This window comes from Arachis hypogaea, chromosome 2 (assembly GCF_003086295.3).
Source record: "Arachis hypogaea cultivar Tifrunner chromosome 2, arahy.Tifrunner.gnm2.J5K5, whole genome shotgun sequence".
NCBI classification, from domain to species: Eukaryota; Viridiplantae; Streptophyta; class Magnoliopsida; order Fabales; family Fabaceae; genus Arachis; species Arachis hypogaea.
In genome coordinates, this window is record NC_092037.1 from 75,679,589 (window position 1) to 75,695,031 (window position 15,443).

At 33.6% G+C, this 15,443-nt stretch overlaps 1 protein-coding gene across 2 annotated transcripts; it reads left to right on the forward strand.

Moving 5' to 3' along the window:
- The first annotated feature begins 8,112 nt into the window (after nt 1-8,112).
- Nucleotides 8,113-14,691, forward strand: LOC112743008 (translocase of chloroplast 120, chloroplastic). 2 transcript variants are annotated; one of them, XM_025792244.3, is made up of 3 exons: nt 8,113-8,433; nt 9,392-13,044; nt 14,295-14,691. In XM_025792244.3, the coding sequence occupies exon 2, from the start codon at nt 9,420-9,422 to the stop codon at nt 12,996-12,998; it is 3,579 nt and encodes a 1,192-aa protein (XP_025648029.1). In that variant the 5' UTR covers nt 8,113-8,433; nt 9,392-9,419; the 3' UTR covers nt 12,999-13,044; nt 14,295-14,691. The 2 variants fall into 2 exon arrangements, with proteins under 2 accessions (XP_025648029.1, XP_025648037.1); XM_025792252.3 differs by having other exon boundaries at nt 8,280-8,480.
- Nucleotides 14,692-15,443: the final 752 nt, after the last annotated feature.

The following is a 15,443-nucleotide window of genomic DNA, read 5'->3' on the forward strand; positions in this document are numbered from 1 at the left end:
GAGAGAAATGATGTATATGCTATTTTAGCTTTCAGAACTCTGTATGTCTTTATATAACTAGTCGGCCTAAACTCCACTGGCTGCGGCTAGTACTCTATAACTATTATACTCATATATCTATATATACTTTGCTATTTTGTATCTATATCTTGTGCCTTATTGCTTTTAGCTTCGTGTGAATGATTGCGCTTTTATAACTCTGTTTTTGAGTTTATTTCTTCATCAGGCTTCTAGAATTACTATCTCTTTCTATATATGTATTATTATATAAGCCTTAGAATTGTCGTGACCTTTAATTATCCTTTGCTTTACAACATGAGATAAGATTTAGGGTAATTAGGGTGTTACATAGTGTACTATTGATTGTTTATGATTCCAATTAGAGGAAAGAGTACCACAGTTGCAACAAGCAGAGTGATTGGTTGTTGGAAAATATTTTTTGATAAGGGATTGCAACTGAATTTCAACTTATGACTATGACTATGTATAGGGATTGTTTCTTTTTTTTTATTTGTGTTTTTTGTTCTATTTTTATATGGTTATCGTTATTAGTAGTTGCTATATATTAATGACATATAGTTGAAGAAAACTTAGTCTACTTACCAATTATTTCTTGTATGTATCTTCACTACTAAGAGAACTTTTGAAGTGCTTTCATCCTAAATAGTTATTTGTTCTACCAAGGCTATAACTCTATATAGCATTTCAAGGTATTTGTCAATTTTCAAACCCTAAAAAAAAGAATGTGGTGGCTTAAGTAGTTACTTTTATGTATGTTTCAATTATGTGCTTGCTAAAATATTTTTTTTCATTATTGCGGGACCTAATTAAAGTAGCCTTGCCATTTTCATTTTTAATGAATTTGGTTTTAGAATTGAATTTTTCGGACTTAATTAAAGTAGCCTTTATAACATGCAGTAACTTCTGATTATTTAAAATTCTGCAGGACAGTGGTAAAAATAATGGAGCTCATAATGAATGATCACACTACTCATGAAATTTGATACTTTGTAACTAAGTATAAGAAAATAGATATGTGACACTTGGAATTGTAATTTTTATTTTCTTGTTATGACTTTGATTTTTGGTACTTTGTGATCAAAGTCTACTTTTATGGGAAAGTTTATATATATGTTGGATTGGTTGATATATACATAATTATTTTGGTCTATGATTTTAAAATTATGTATGAATTTTGCACGAAATATTAGGAAGATTAATAATGAAAAAAAAATTTCTGACCTAATTTATGACAATGCTTAAAAAGTGTGGCTATATGTTACTATTGGCCTCAATATGCACGCTTAATAAATGTGGCTATAACCTGGAAATTGGCACGCTTGAAAAGTGTACCCATGTTCTCATTTATTGGCACGCTTCATAATCGTATCCGTATCTTTCTGTAGTCATAAATAGCATAGCCATACATGATCCTATTAGAACGTTTAAAAAGTGTAGCCATATCTTACCCTATCGTCACGTTTTAAAAGCGTAACCAAAACAAACAATCTGGGACGCTTTAGAAGCATGGTGATATGTAAACTTTTTCGGTATGCTTTTAAAGCGTAGCTATAGGTTAACACCTATGACCACACTTTTAAACGTGGAAAAAAAGAAAGCGTGCCGATAGATCCACAAAAGTGTTGCGATAGAGCAACTAGCACGCTTGCGGATGTGACCCTTTCAAAAGCATACCGATAGTTCAAAAAGCATGGTGAAAAGCTATCGGTACACTTTTTAACACTTTTCGACACATTTTAAAAGCGTGTCAGAAAGCTTATTTTCATATAGTGTTATAAATAGATTCTTATATTTTATAAATTTATAATTAAGTTTCATATTTTATAGCGGTTAAAAGGAAGTTAAAAGAAATAAAATATTTCTAGATGTATATTTATAGGGATTAATTTAAAAAAAATTACAAATAATAATGGCTTAATTGTAAACTAGACTATATTGTCATATATCAAAGTTTCTTTTTTAAATTAAAGAAAGCTCTAACTATTTTAGTTTTTGTGATAGATTATAAAAAGTATATAAAAAACAATTGTGATGGTTATCAGTGGCTAAGAGAAGGGGAATTGAACCTTAGCCCTCTTTTTCTAAATGTTACTTTCTGCTTTTTAGAATAACTCCAGGAGATATTTTTACTTTTTGTCTCATAACTAGTCAAGAGACATTTTCTTTTTGTCTCGTAACCGATTAGGAGATATTTTTCAATTTTGTCTCCCACGAATAGAAATAGTAAAGGAGTAGAAGAGAAAGAGAGAATCACACCCAAAAGTATCCTGGTTCAGCTGCTAAGTGCAATGCAGCCTACATCCAGTCTCCATCACAACAGTGACAGAATTTCACTATAATCAACTTGATTACAGACACCAATTCTTCCCTAGGAACTACCCATTACTATTTGGGACAAGTCCAGAATCTATCCCTAAAACTGAACTTGACTTGGTCACCTACCAAGCTTTCGACTACAAAGTGCTAACCCAACTTGCAAGGGAACAAGTCCAGATTCTACCCCAACCCGAACTTGACTAAACCTCAATCTAGCTTTCAACCGCAAAGTGCTAACCTAACTTGCAAGAAAATTCCCTCAGGATCATGACAACAAAACAGAAATACATACAAAGAATTTCTAAGATAATAATGACTTTTTCTTTTAACTCTCTGCCTTTTTTCCACTAATTGGCTTTTTCTTACAAAACTTCACATTTTGACTTTTACCAATGAAACACAGACAGACTCACTGAGAAAAAGAAATATTTAATGAAAGCCATAAAGGAGAAGAATAAACAGCTCAAAGAGTTATAGGAACCCAAATGTGTGCTCTCACTCCTTGTCTCAAGCCTTGGCTGTTCACCCTTATTATAGAAGGGGAAGCTTCCAAGGTTGAAACGGTTCAACCGAGTCAACTTCTTCTTCTTCAATATCAAAACCGGTTCGGACAGAGAGAGGAGAGAGAGAAACCGAAAGCAAAACCAACATGCATGTACCTCTCTTTCATCCCTTCTAATCAAGCTTTATCAATCTGAGTCTTCTATTTTGACTTTGTCCCCAAACAAGAATTCTGATTCTTGATGAACCATTGATCCTTGACAGCTTCATCTGTTCTCTTTTTGCTTTTTCCTCCACGAGCTACAGTAGCTACCTTCTGTGATGGATGAACAAAAAGTAAAAACGAGCTTCACCTAAGGGATCTTTTTCTCTGACCGAAATGGATTGCTACCATTTTTAGCATGGTGATCTTGAAGCTTCTTCTTCATATCTTGCCTTTAATGGAAAAGAACTCAGCCATGCCATGCCTTGGATCTTCTTTTTGCTGCAAAGGCCATTACCCTAGCCTTTTGCTTCTTCCTAGCTTCTCTGCAATTTCTCTGATAACTTCTTCTTCTTCTTTCTTTCATCTTCTTTTCTAATGGATATGACAAACAAAATAAGAGAGAGAAGAGAAAGTAGAAACAAAGCATTGTTAGATTAAATGAAATTGAAATTCCACTAACAATCTCCAATGCATAAAGTAACGTGTGGAACAATTAATGCCATCAAATCAATTTTAATTTTCCTTTTCTGTTACCAATGTATAAATTTAATTCAAGTAAAATTTGAATTCTCCTTCTCAATTGGGAGTAGGTAACTGAACCATGCTTCAACAAAATTTGACCCATTTGTTTGTAATTGCCATATGGTTTCCTTGGGTCATTTCCTTCATTATTTGTTTTATCAACATGGGTATGATATTTGGGCTTTTTTTCATTTTAAATTTCAGCCCCTAATATTTGAATTAATTTTATCCAAGACTGAATTTGTTCAATGATCAAATTGGACTTGTTTAATTTTTAGCTCAATATAGAATTAAATTGCTTGCGTGCAAACTTGAACAAAAATCATCAAACAACCTATTAAAAATTATTAAATAAAATACTTAATAATAATTTAAATAATTTTTTAATTTATATTTTAATAATATTTGATTATTATTATATTTTTTCAAACTCAACAAATTTTTTTTAACATAAATTTTTGAAACAGATGTTTTCACTTAAAAATATGAATAAAAAATATTAAAATTTTGAAATTAAAAGAATAGTTTTAAATTTCTAATTATTTTTCTTAAATATATAAATGATCTAAACAAAGTTAATGCATCAATTTTAAAACTTTTATAAGATTAAACATAAGTCTTTATAGTTATAAGTTTTTTAATAAATTTCTTATAATAATATATCTAGAAATAATATTTATTTTTTAACATTATTTTTATTATAGCAAAGACTTAATATGAAAATTCAATTATTACAAAATATTAAAATATAGAGATTTAGTTACAAATCCAATAAAATTATAGAAACTTGATGTTAGCTAAACTTTTTAAGGAATATATAATTGATGATGGGAGCAAATATAGGGATGGCAAAAATGGGCTAGTCAGTCAGTCCTATTTTGTATTATTCTGTATTATGTCTCATTTCGCTTAATAAAGTGGTTCCAAATTTTTATTCTATTTTATTTAATAGCGAGTTGTTAGGTTGGCATACTAATTCCGCTATTCTTTCTCTTAAATTATTAAACCATTAAATATTTAAAATAATATAATTTACAAATATTTTAATAAACTTATAATTTCTAAAAGTACAAAAAAATTACAATTTCTAAATCCCAAGCACTAAAGTTTTTATAATTCTAAATATCTAATAAACATAATTATCAACTAAGTTTTTTGAAACAAAATAATAAAATCAATATTGTCCAAAATATATAATTAAATATTATTTAAGTCTTTAAATAATCGAACATAGTCTAAATTATAACTTAAAGTAAAACGAACAAATATTCTAAATTCAAGTACAAAAGTAATATTCTAAATTCAATTATTATCATCTTAAAACTAAAAGCTCACTAGACAAACCCGTCCTGTGTCGTTAAAACCCGCTAAAACTCATAGACTAAATAGTGTGAGTTAAAAAGATATTTAATTATAACAGTCTCAAATTTCTAACTCAATCGACTTAAATATACAAAATAAATTTAAACTTTTTGAAAAAAATTATTAATAAAAAATTAACCATTATTAAATTTATAATTTTTATTATATGTAAATTTTATTATTTTAATTTAAAAATAATTAATCTTTAACTTTATTACTTTATCAAGTGCCTCACTTTAAAAGAGATTGATTCATATTAGCCATTATTTGAATATTAAATATTAAATTTCATCTCTTTGTAGAACACATCAAGGATTAAGTGAGCGCTAGGTTATCTTTATCCATTTTTCCGCGAGACACCGAACTAATAGTCAATGGCAATATTTCTTGTGCAAATAAACTAGCCAATAAGAAATACAATGTAAAACGCCAACCAATTGCGGTAAAGAACTTGCATAATGCTGAAAATAGGCATTCTTAAATTTTTTATTGTTAACGTAAAGTGTGATTTTATATTATACGCGTTAAAAATAATTATTTTAGTTTAATGTTTTTTATAGTTATTCATTAATCCTTAAAGAAAGCGTTAGTGATATGTTTAACGGTGAATAATTGTACCAAAATTGTATTAAAAAAATTGTTTCAAAATGCTTGTTAAGGCCAAAATGAATTTCTTCATATTATTTTTATTATTGTCATTTATTTTTAAAGGTCAATAAATACTAAGTATTGATAAAAACATTAAAAAGAAATATAATTATTAGCTGCCAAAAAGTGCGCTATAATATAGAGATATTGAAATAGCTAGTAGAAATAAAAAAGAAAAAAAAAAGTACTAAGAACTGTTTATGTACCTATCTTATTATAGCTCTACAATCAAATTCATATTACTCAATCTTATCTTCTTTAACAGTGTTTTAACACAGACTTAGTTACTACCTACTACACTTGAGGTATACGCTTTGGAAAAAAAAATCTTAGGAATTGGTCCGACTTATCACCTTCATATGATTGAGTGTAATATTCATTAATCAATAATAACCATATCTTATAAATTGATAGTCAAACAAGTAGCTAATAAAACCTTGATCTACACCTTAACCAGCTGACTTTGATTAATTCACATTACCAACCATGGATAAAAAAAAAGATGTCACGTGTAATTACAGGATTGGTTCATAAATACTATAAAGAGGAAGGACATTATTGCTCATTTTATTTGCACCACCATACAAACAAACACACACAACAATCTAAGAGCAAAATCAAACATGTCTCCTAAAGTGTCACTCTATCTTGTAGTATTAGGCTTGGTGCTTCTAGTAGCATCAGCTACTACCAGGGCTGATCATTATCATGATCATGATCATGATCACTACCATCACCACTATCCACCAAAGAAACACTGGCCTCCAACCACCACACATGTGACGGACAAGGAAACACCACAAAGCAGTGAAGCACAGGAGGATACCTACTACCATCACAACCCTCCTTATCATCACAAACCACCTTACCATCACAAGCCTCCAACCAAAAATTAATAATATTTATGTGAAGCTACTTATTCCGTGCACTCTGTGGAGCATGGACTATATGATATGATATGATATGATCATATGATAAGACTTGAAGTCGTGAAAATAATAGCTTCATTATTCGTTCTACGTTATTCATGTTTATCTTTTGCTGTTGTGTGTATCTGAACTTTGGTTATATATGTATGTCCAAAAGAAATAAAGCTGTAGCATGTGCTACTTGTATGCATGTGATATGATTGGATCGGATTTCGAATTTCCATTTCTTTCCCTTTATGTAAACTTCTTCTGTAATCCTTGATATTATTTATGAAATATAATAATAAATAGTGTTTTCATTGTTGTTGTTCTGGATATGATCAATCTTGTGCATACAAAATATTACCAATACGGTAATATTAATATGGACTATGGTATGTGTGCTACTAAAATTAACTAGTAATATAAAATACATATATATTAAAATATAAATTTATATTAAAAATAAATTAAATTATATATATATATATAAATACATTAATTACTGATTTTTATAATTAATTTTGGTTTACGAACAATATTTTTATAACAATATATGTTAAAATGATATACAAGAAAATTAGGTCCATATATCCCATCCCATATGCGGATAACGCGGTTAAGATTATTAATGTATTTACAAGAATGTCATCAATATGAAAAAGTTTTTATACGAGCAACATCGTCTTTAAAAATGTTTCCAATGGAACTGTGACGATGTTATTAGCAGCAGATATCAAGTATCAACATAGCTTTAGAAGATTAAATCATGTGGCTAAGCCAAGTGTATCATCTTTTAATATGAACTTATAATTATAATGATTAAGTCATAAGTTCGTACTAATTCAAATATCATATGATCTAAAGAATCAAACTCCTACATATTATTATAACCAAATTAGTTTGATTTAGTGATTAGCTTCCTACTTCGTTTAAGTAAGTGTCAATATTCAAATCTTACCTTATGCATGCAGTAACTATTGATCAATAACAAACTCTTAAGTAGTGTTTAAATCCAAGACAGATTAATCTTTTGACTTGTTCTAAATATCATAAAAACCAAATTTCTATATATCGTATATTTTTATTTATTGATTTAACAATTATATATAAAACTTTGTCAAAGTTAAGTTCATCCAACTCAAAATTAAATTTGGTACAAATTTAAAACATATTTTGTGATCATCTTTGAATTTGTCATTTTTAATTGATATAATTTTCGAATAGAATTTAGGTCATGTTTTGAGTAGACCTACTCTAGTGCGAAATTGTATTTTATATTTAAATATAATAAATTATTATATTTTTATTTCAATCAATATATGTTATTGTTTTTGTTTTAAAATAATTTATTTTATTATAAATATTAGATAACATTTATTGTATTTAATCTTTAAAACTTAAATTATATTAATTTATTAGATAATATTTATAAAATTATATACATTAATATATATCAGATGAATCCTCTTTAATTTATTTTATTTCGAATTAATTTTAAATTGAATTAAAGTTTTTAAAATAAATCTAATAAAATATTACCAATTTACCACTGAGTCTGATAAACCCTTTCGGTCCAATCCATGTGCATCCTACTTGATATCTTCATCTTTTTCTTTTTGGTTGTTTGACAGAATTGGTATATATGAACTTATGAATAGGCCTTAGAGAGAACCCTATAGTAGGCCAGTCCCTCAATTTAGGAAAAGAGTCCGGTCCACGAAAGAGTATTATGGCCCATAGATTATCCCACTAGATTTTACTATTATCGACTCTCACCGAAAATAAAAAATAAAAAATAAAGAAAATGCAAATCCCAATTTTTTATTTTTATGTGAAATAAGCGAAATCTTACGATACCCTAGTTTATCCAGGAAATTCCTAATACGCTTCACACTATCGCTCATTCGCTCTTTGCATCTGAAGAGCGAGGAGCTCTTGAATCCCAAGGTTCGCTTCTCCTAACTAACACCGCCTCCCTTCTGGTTTCGATAGCGGTAGCGATTCTGAATTTTGCCGTTCAGGATATTCCTCTTTCTGATCTTGCGTTCCGCTCTTAAACTCTTTTGTTCGCATCTGTTTTATGTGGTTATGTGGATTTGCATTGTTATTTGGTTTAAATTTCTGCTTTACATTTCACTCTTTAATCAATGTTGTATTTTGATATGTCCATTTAACTAAACTGAATGTGTTATAGTGATTCTGTGGTTTTACTATGCCCCCTTCTCCCCTCTTTTTTTTTTTTTGGTTGGGGGGGGGGGTGGGGTCTTACTGTATTTTGACAATCTTCTAACTGTTTTGGGTAGATTAGGAACTACTTTCTGGCATTATGGCATCCCATAGAGAATATTGACACATAAATAACTTACCATCATCAATAGCATCACTACTGTTGTATGAGTTTTGCCATGAGTAGAACATGGATACACATAAAAGAGCAATCTAAATAATTGGATTTTAGAGTAGGAAGAAACTTTAAACAGGGTGTTAGCACTTACTTATGAAGGTATAATAATAAATGTATGAAAGGGGTGTCTTTACTACGATTATGCATAAATAAGAAGGTTTGTGTTTCTGCTATTGTTTGTGTAAGTTTATTATTAAACATTTTATTTCATTGTTTCTTTTTCGTTTTGCTTGGTTACGTAAACCCTAATCGAAATGAATACAAAGCCTCTCATTTGATCATCGTAGGGATTTACTTCTTTTCCCGTGGACCATTCTATCTATTAATTGCTACGCTGCATAAGATTCCTTTTATTGTTGATTGTATGATATTGGATCCTCAATTTGTATACCATATCATGTGTGTCTAGTTATATACAAGGTTTCTTTTCTGCCTTTCTCAATTCCCCAGAGTTATTTGTTTAAGATTTTCGGTTTCTGATTATTTTCTTTCCAAATCTAGGATTTTGAAGCGAAGCTGAAGATTTGATATGGAGGAGGTTGAAGTTTTCCAGGAGGCAATGGAGCCAAAAGATCATTTGGATGATCAGGAAGTAAAGGACAATCATGGAGATGCTGTTGTTGATAAAGGAGATGATGCTGCCACAGTTAATGCTTCCCCTTTAACTGTGCTTGATGAAGCTCCTAGTGCTGCACAGAATACGGATAAATTTGAGGAGTCTATTGGGGTTGCTGAGGAATCTGCCCAAGACAATGAGAAGGTTGAACTAGTTGCTAGCGATGAGGTGGGCAAAGTTGGGCAGGAACCACCTGATAGTGTTCATCTAGATGGAGTTGATTCTGGAGGAACTGGAAGAGAAGTATCTTGTGATGAATCTTCCAATATCATTGATGATGGTTTACAAAGGAGTGAGTTAAATGGCGTACAGGAGCAGTCTGACTTAAATACTGACGAAGAGACAGTTGCTCAGGAGAATGGTGCCATGGTGGATGTAGACTCTGGTTTAGTCAGTGAGAAGTCTGAAGATGAGGATTCTGGATTCGTGACCCCAAGAGAAAATGGTGGTGTAATCTGGGAAAACAGGAGCACAGAGAAGGTAGATGATGTTGTTCCTGAGCCCAATACAGAATCTGAATTCAATAAGATGTCAAACCAGGATTTTGATGCTGGGGATTTGAAGGAGAGTAACTTTGATCCTGAATTCAGAGGCAACAACACAAAAGAACAGTTGAATGCTTCAGCTATGCCTTATAGCGAATCTCAAGATAATGCAGGTGAAGAAGTACATGAAAATTCAGCACTTAGAAATTCTGAACTTCCAGAGGAAGTGATTACAGATTTGAAGGATAATACCCTTGACATCGATATAAACAATGAGGGTACAGCTGGTGATGAAATTAGTTCATCTTTTGGTCAGAGTACCAAATGCAAAGATTACAACAATGTTGATGCTAATGATAGTAAAGCTGGATCAGATTCAGAGGACCAGGAAGCAGTTGGTGAAATAGGAGGAACTTCTCCCGACATACATGACGCCATGGAGGATAGGGAACTGATACAAGCTACTGGAAGCTCATCCTCATTGCAAAATTCTACTGCTGATGAGATACCAGTTCAGATTACTGCAGCTGATTTAAAAGGTCTTAAGGATGACCGATCTCAGGTTTCTGCTGTAGATAATCATGGAGATCAAGGATTATCATCTGTGGCCGGGGAGCATGAAAAGATACAGGAGATCAATGCAAAAGAGAAGGAAACCACTCAGGCCACTAGAGACCAAAACAGTGAGGTTGCCTCCTCATCTGGAAAGCCTGTTGCTGCTAGCAACCCTCCAGTTCGTCCAGCTGGCCTTGGTCGTACAGCACCATTATTGGAACCTACCCCAAGGACAGTGCCACAGCCTCGTACAAATGGCACTGTATCTAATACACAGTCCCGACAAACAGAAGATTCCTCAAACGGTGAGACTGAGGAGTATGACGAGACTCGTGAGAAGCTTCAGATGATTAGGGTAAAATTTTTACGGTTGGCTCATAGGCTTGGGCAGACACCCCATAATGTTGTTGTAGCACAGGTTTTATATAGACTGGGCCTGGCTGAGCAACTCAGGGGGCGGAATGGTGGTCGAGTTGGTGCATTTAGTTTTGATCGTGCAAGTGCAATGGCTGAGCAACTTGAAGCAGCAGGTCAGGAGCCACTTGATTTCTCTTGTACAATAATGGTTCTTGGAAAGACAGGAGTTGGTAAGAGTGCAACAATCAATTCTATATTTGATGAGGTTAAATTTAATACTGATGCTTTTCAAACTGGAACAAAAAAGGTTCAGGATGTTGTGGGAACAGTGCAGGGCATTAAGGTACGTGTGATAGATACACCAGGACTTTTACCTTCCTGGTCTGACCAACGACATAATGAGAAGATTCTGCACTCTGTCAAGCGCTTTATTAATAAAACACCACCAGATATTGTGCTCTATCTTGATAGGTTAGACATGCAGAGCCGTGATTTTAGTGATATGCCACTATTGCGCACAATTACTGAGATGTTTGGACCTTCAATATGGTTCAATGCTATTGTTGTTCTGACTCATGCAGCATCTGCTCCTCCTGATGGCCCAAATGGTACTGCTTCCAGTTATGACATGTTTGTCACACAGCGCTCTCATGTTGTGCAGCAAGCCATTCGTCAAGCAGCTGGAGATATGCGTCTAATGAATCCTGTAGCATTGGTGGAGAACCACTCTGCATGCAGAATAAATAGGGCTGGCCAGAGAGTGTTGCCTAATGGCCAGATTTGGAAGCCTCATCTGTTACTCTTGTCTTTTGCCTCAAAAATTCTGGCTGAAGCAAATGCCCTTCTAAAGTTACAAGATAGTCCACCTGGAAAGCCTTACACTGCTCGAGCAAGAGCACCACCTTTACCATTTCTTTTGTCATCCCTTCTTCAGTCAAGGCCACAATTAAAGTTGCCAGAGGAGCAGTTTGGTGATGAGGACAGTCTTGATGACGACCTTGATGAGTCATCTGATTCTGATGATGAAACAGAACCTGATGACTTGCCACCATTTAAACGTTTGACGAAGGCCCAGGTGGGACAATTGTCTAGAGCTCAGAAAAAGGCATATTTTGATGAGTTGGAGTACCGAGAAAAAATTTTTATGAAGAAACAATTGAAGGAAGAGAAAAAGCAACGGAGGATGTTGAAGAAAATGGCAGAATCAACAAAGGAGCTGCCAAGTGATCCTAACGAAAATGTTGAAGATGAAAGTGGTGGTGCAGCTTCTGTTCCTGTTCCCATGCCAGATTTGGCCTTGCCGGCTTCTTTCGATTCTGATAATCCCACTCATCGGTATCGGTATCTTGATTCATCCAATCAGTGGCTTGTAAGACCTGTCCTAGAAACTCATGGATGGGATCATGATGTGGGTTATGAAGGATTAAATGTAGAAAGATTGTTTGTTCTTAAAGAGAAGATGCCATTATCTTTCAGTGGTCAGGTTACCAAGGATAAAAAGGATGCTAATGTTCAAATGGAAGTTGCCACTTCTCTTAAGTATGGAGAAGGGAAAGCAACTTCGTTAGGCTTTGATATGCAGACTGTTGGGAAGGACTTAGCTTATACATTGCGAAGTGAGACAAAATTTAGTAACTTCAGGAGAAATATGGCTACTGCTGGTCTCTCATTTTCTCTCCTGGGTGATGCCCTGTCAGCTGGAGTTAAAGTTGAAGACAAATTTGTTGCCAGTAAACGATTCAAGGTGGTTATTGCTGGTGGTGCAATGGCAGGGCGTGGTGATGTTGCTTATGGTGGCAGTTTGGAGGCCCATTTGAGAGATAAAGATTATCCTCTTGGGAGGTCTTTGTCAACACTGGGGCTTTCTGTTATGGACTGGCATGGTGATCTTGCTGTTGGTTGCAATTTACAATCACAAATCCCAGTTGGTCGGTATACAAACCTTGTTGCCAGGGCCAATTTGAACAACCGAGGTGCAGGACAAGTCAGCATTAGGTTAAATAGTTCAGAGCAGCTTCAAATTGCTTTGATTGGTCTCATCCCTCTACTTAAGAAGATGGTTGGTTATCCTCAACAATTGCAGTTTGGACAATGATGATGATGATGATAATGTTAGGGTTCTCAAGCTGCACGACTTGCAGGTAATGAGTAGCTGCTTTAAGATGCATTCCCTGCTACTGCCACGAGATGAGACTGATACTAAATGTGTTTTTCATGTTATGTTTGCTGTTTTCTATACCTGAAAGTATCTATCATTTGCTTGCAGTAATTGTAGTTTACCATGTTAGATATTCTCTTGGTATTATTTGCTATATTATGCTGCTGTACTCCAAATAATTTATGCCTACTTTTTCCTACTCTCTCTCTCTCTCTCTCTCTCTCTCTCTCTCTCTCTCTCTCTCTCTCTCTCTCTCTCTCTATTTTAATTTAATTTTTTATGTAAGGCCATGTAGGCGTGTCAATTCTTGGAATGTTATGTCTTGCCCTTTTCAACCTTTAGTAATCATTTCCTCTCTTTTCCTTTGTCAATTTGGCAAATTTTACTCCTGATTTAAATTGAATGACGGACCTCCAAGAAGCAATTACACTTTGTTTAGAGATTATACATTGATTTTCTAGTAATGTCTACACTCTTTGTTTACATGTCCCATAGGTGTGTTAAGGGTTCCCCATTTTTCTTTATGTTTGCCAATTGTAGATTGAAAGTGTTTGTTTGTTCTGTTTATGATGGGATGATGTTTTGCAATTGAATTGTTTGAGTATATCTGGCATTTACACCCAAAACATGTTGACTAGATTAGTAGATTATGCTGCATTGATGCCGTGCTGATGCTTGGGAATATGTTTTGGTCGTTTAGTTTTCAACCACATGTATGTTGAGGTAGTGTTGGTCGCAATGGATTTGGTTGCAATGGAATATGTTTTGGTCGTTTAGTTTTCAACCATAAAATATCATCCTTGTGGTGGTGTCTAAGGTACCTTGCTAGCGTATAGTGCATGAGTCAATTACATGGAGAGATGTCTACATGGGGTGGTTCTTTAATATAACATTTGGTGATTTGAAATAGTGTTCTTGTTGAAGTTGCCTACATGGGTTTAGGGTTTAGGGTCATGGTGTGCTGGCACCCATTGGGGATATACTTCAGGGTGATCTTGATGCTAATATGATAAAGGTTTAGATGGCATTGATAGTACCCTTGCGGTGCTGTTTTAATTCGTATGTTATTTGTTGTTCACAACAGTTTTTCTTTGGGGTTAGGCATGGTAATAATTTGTTTGTTGTCGTCGTTGGTACTTGTTTTTATGCTTCATGCTCGCTGTTTTTCTCATTCTTCCTGTTTTGATAAAGCTGAATTGGTGGTTGTTACGGTTAATGTTTCATGGGATGCAGGATAACATCAACTCTTCTGTGGTGGCTTGTGTTTCACGCGGTTGTTGCAGTCTTACAATATATCTCTTCCTAGTGAAGATTTTAATTTTTAAATATTGCTGGGCAGAGGATTATGCAAGAAGTACTGGGTGTGATGGATTGTGCTCATGTTAAGGTTGTTGGTGCAAGCGATATCGCACATTAGAGTTAGCTGTGTTCCTTATAGCTCTATGATGTATTAAGCAAATATGTTTTGATCGTATCTTAAATTAGAAGTCGCTGGTTTTGTAAGATTTTTTGCTCGTGTTTATAGCTATGCAGGAAGTATGTTGTCGATGCAAAGATTCGCTATATAAATTATGCTTTGATCGAATGGCATATGTGCAAATCCATGATAATAAATGAGATGTTCAGAGTATGGTTGTGTTATTCTTGTTTGGTGATTTGTCTTTATTCATGGTGGTGTTGACCATTTTATAACGAAACGGTGACATTAGCCACGTAATTTTCGTTCAATTTAGTATTTCCCTACTAATATTGAGCTTCTAATGTTTTTTTTTTAAAAAATAAATAAAAAATAAATTATCATTTCTATTTATAAAAATTGAAAATGCTGACATTTATTTATAGCATTTATTTATAGCAGATGGAAATTATTATTTATATCCATAAAAAATGATTTTTGTAAGTAAAATTATAACCTTAAAAAATTAAATAAAATTCTTACACTATCTTTTTCTCCACTACTACCACTATTGTTTCCTTCCTCTTTCTCCCATCTTTCTCTCAATGTTCTCTCTTCCTCTTTCTCCCATCTTTCTCTCAATGTTCTCTCTCGTTTCTGCGAAATCGGTTGAGTGAAATTGGTTAAAAGGTGAATGGAGTAGAGCGAAATAGCACTTTGGATCTAACTCCGAGAAAATTGATGAGGTAGTTGGATTTCATAGCACGCCTGAAATTGCCGTTGACTCTGCTGTCGTAGTCGCTGGCATAGGCGATTTCGCGAACGCCATAACAATCATCGTTGCAATTGCAATTGACTCTACATTTGCTAGGGCAACAACAATAATAATAACAACAGCAGCAACAACCGTAGCCGTGATTGTTTTCGCAGGGACAGCAGCTGAGAGCGCCGCCGCAGTCGCTACGGTGCGGCAGCAAAAGCTTTTA

Coding starts and splice junctions, on each gene's coding strand:
- LOC112743008 (XM_025792244.3), top strand. CDS start 9,420: ATGGAGGAGGTTGAAGTTTTCCAGGAGGCAATGGAGCCAAAAGATCAT.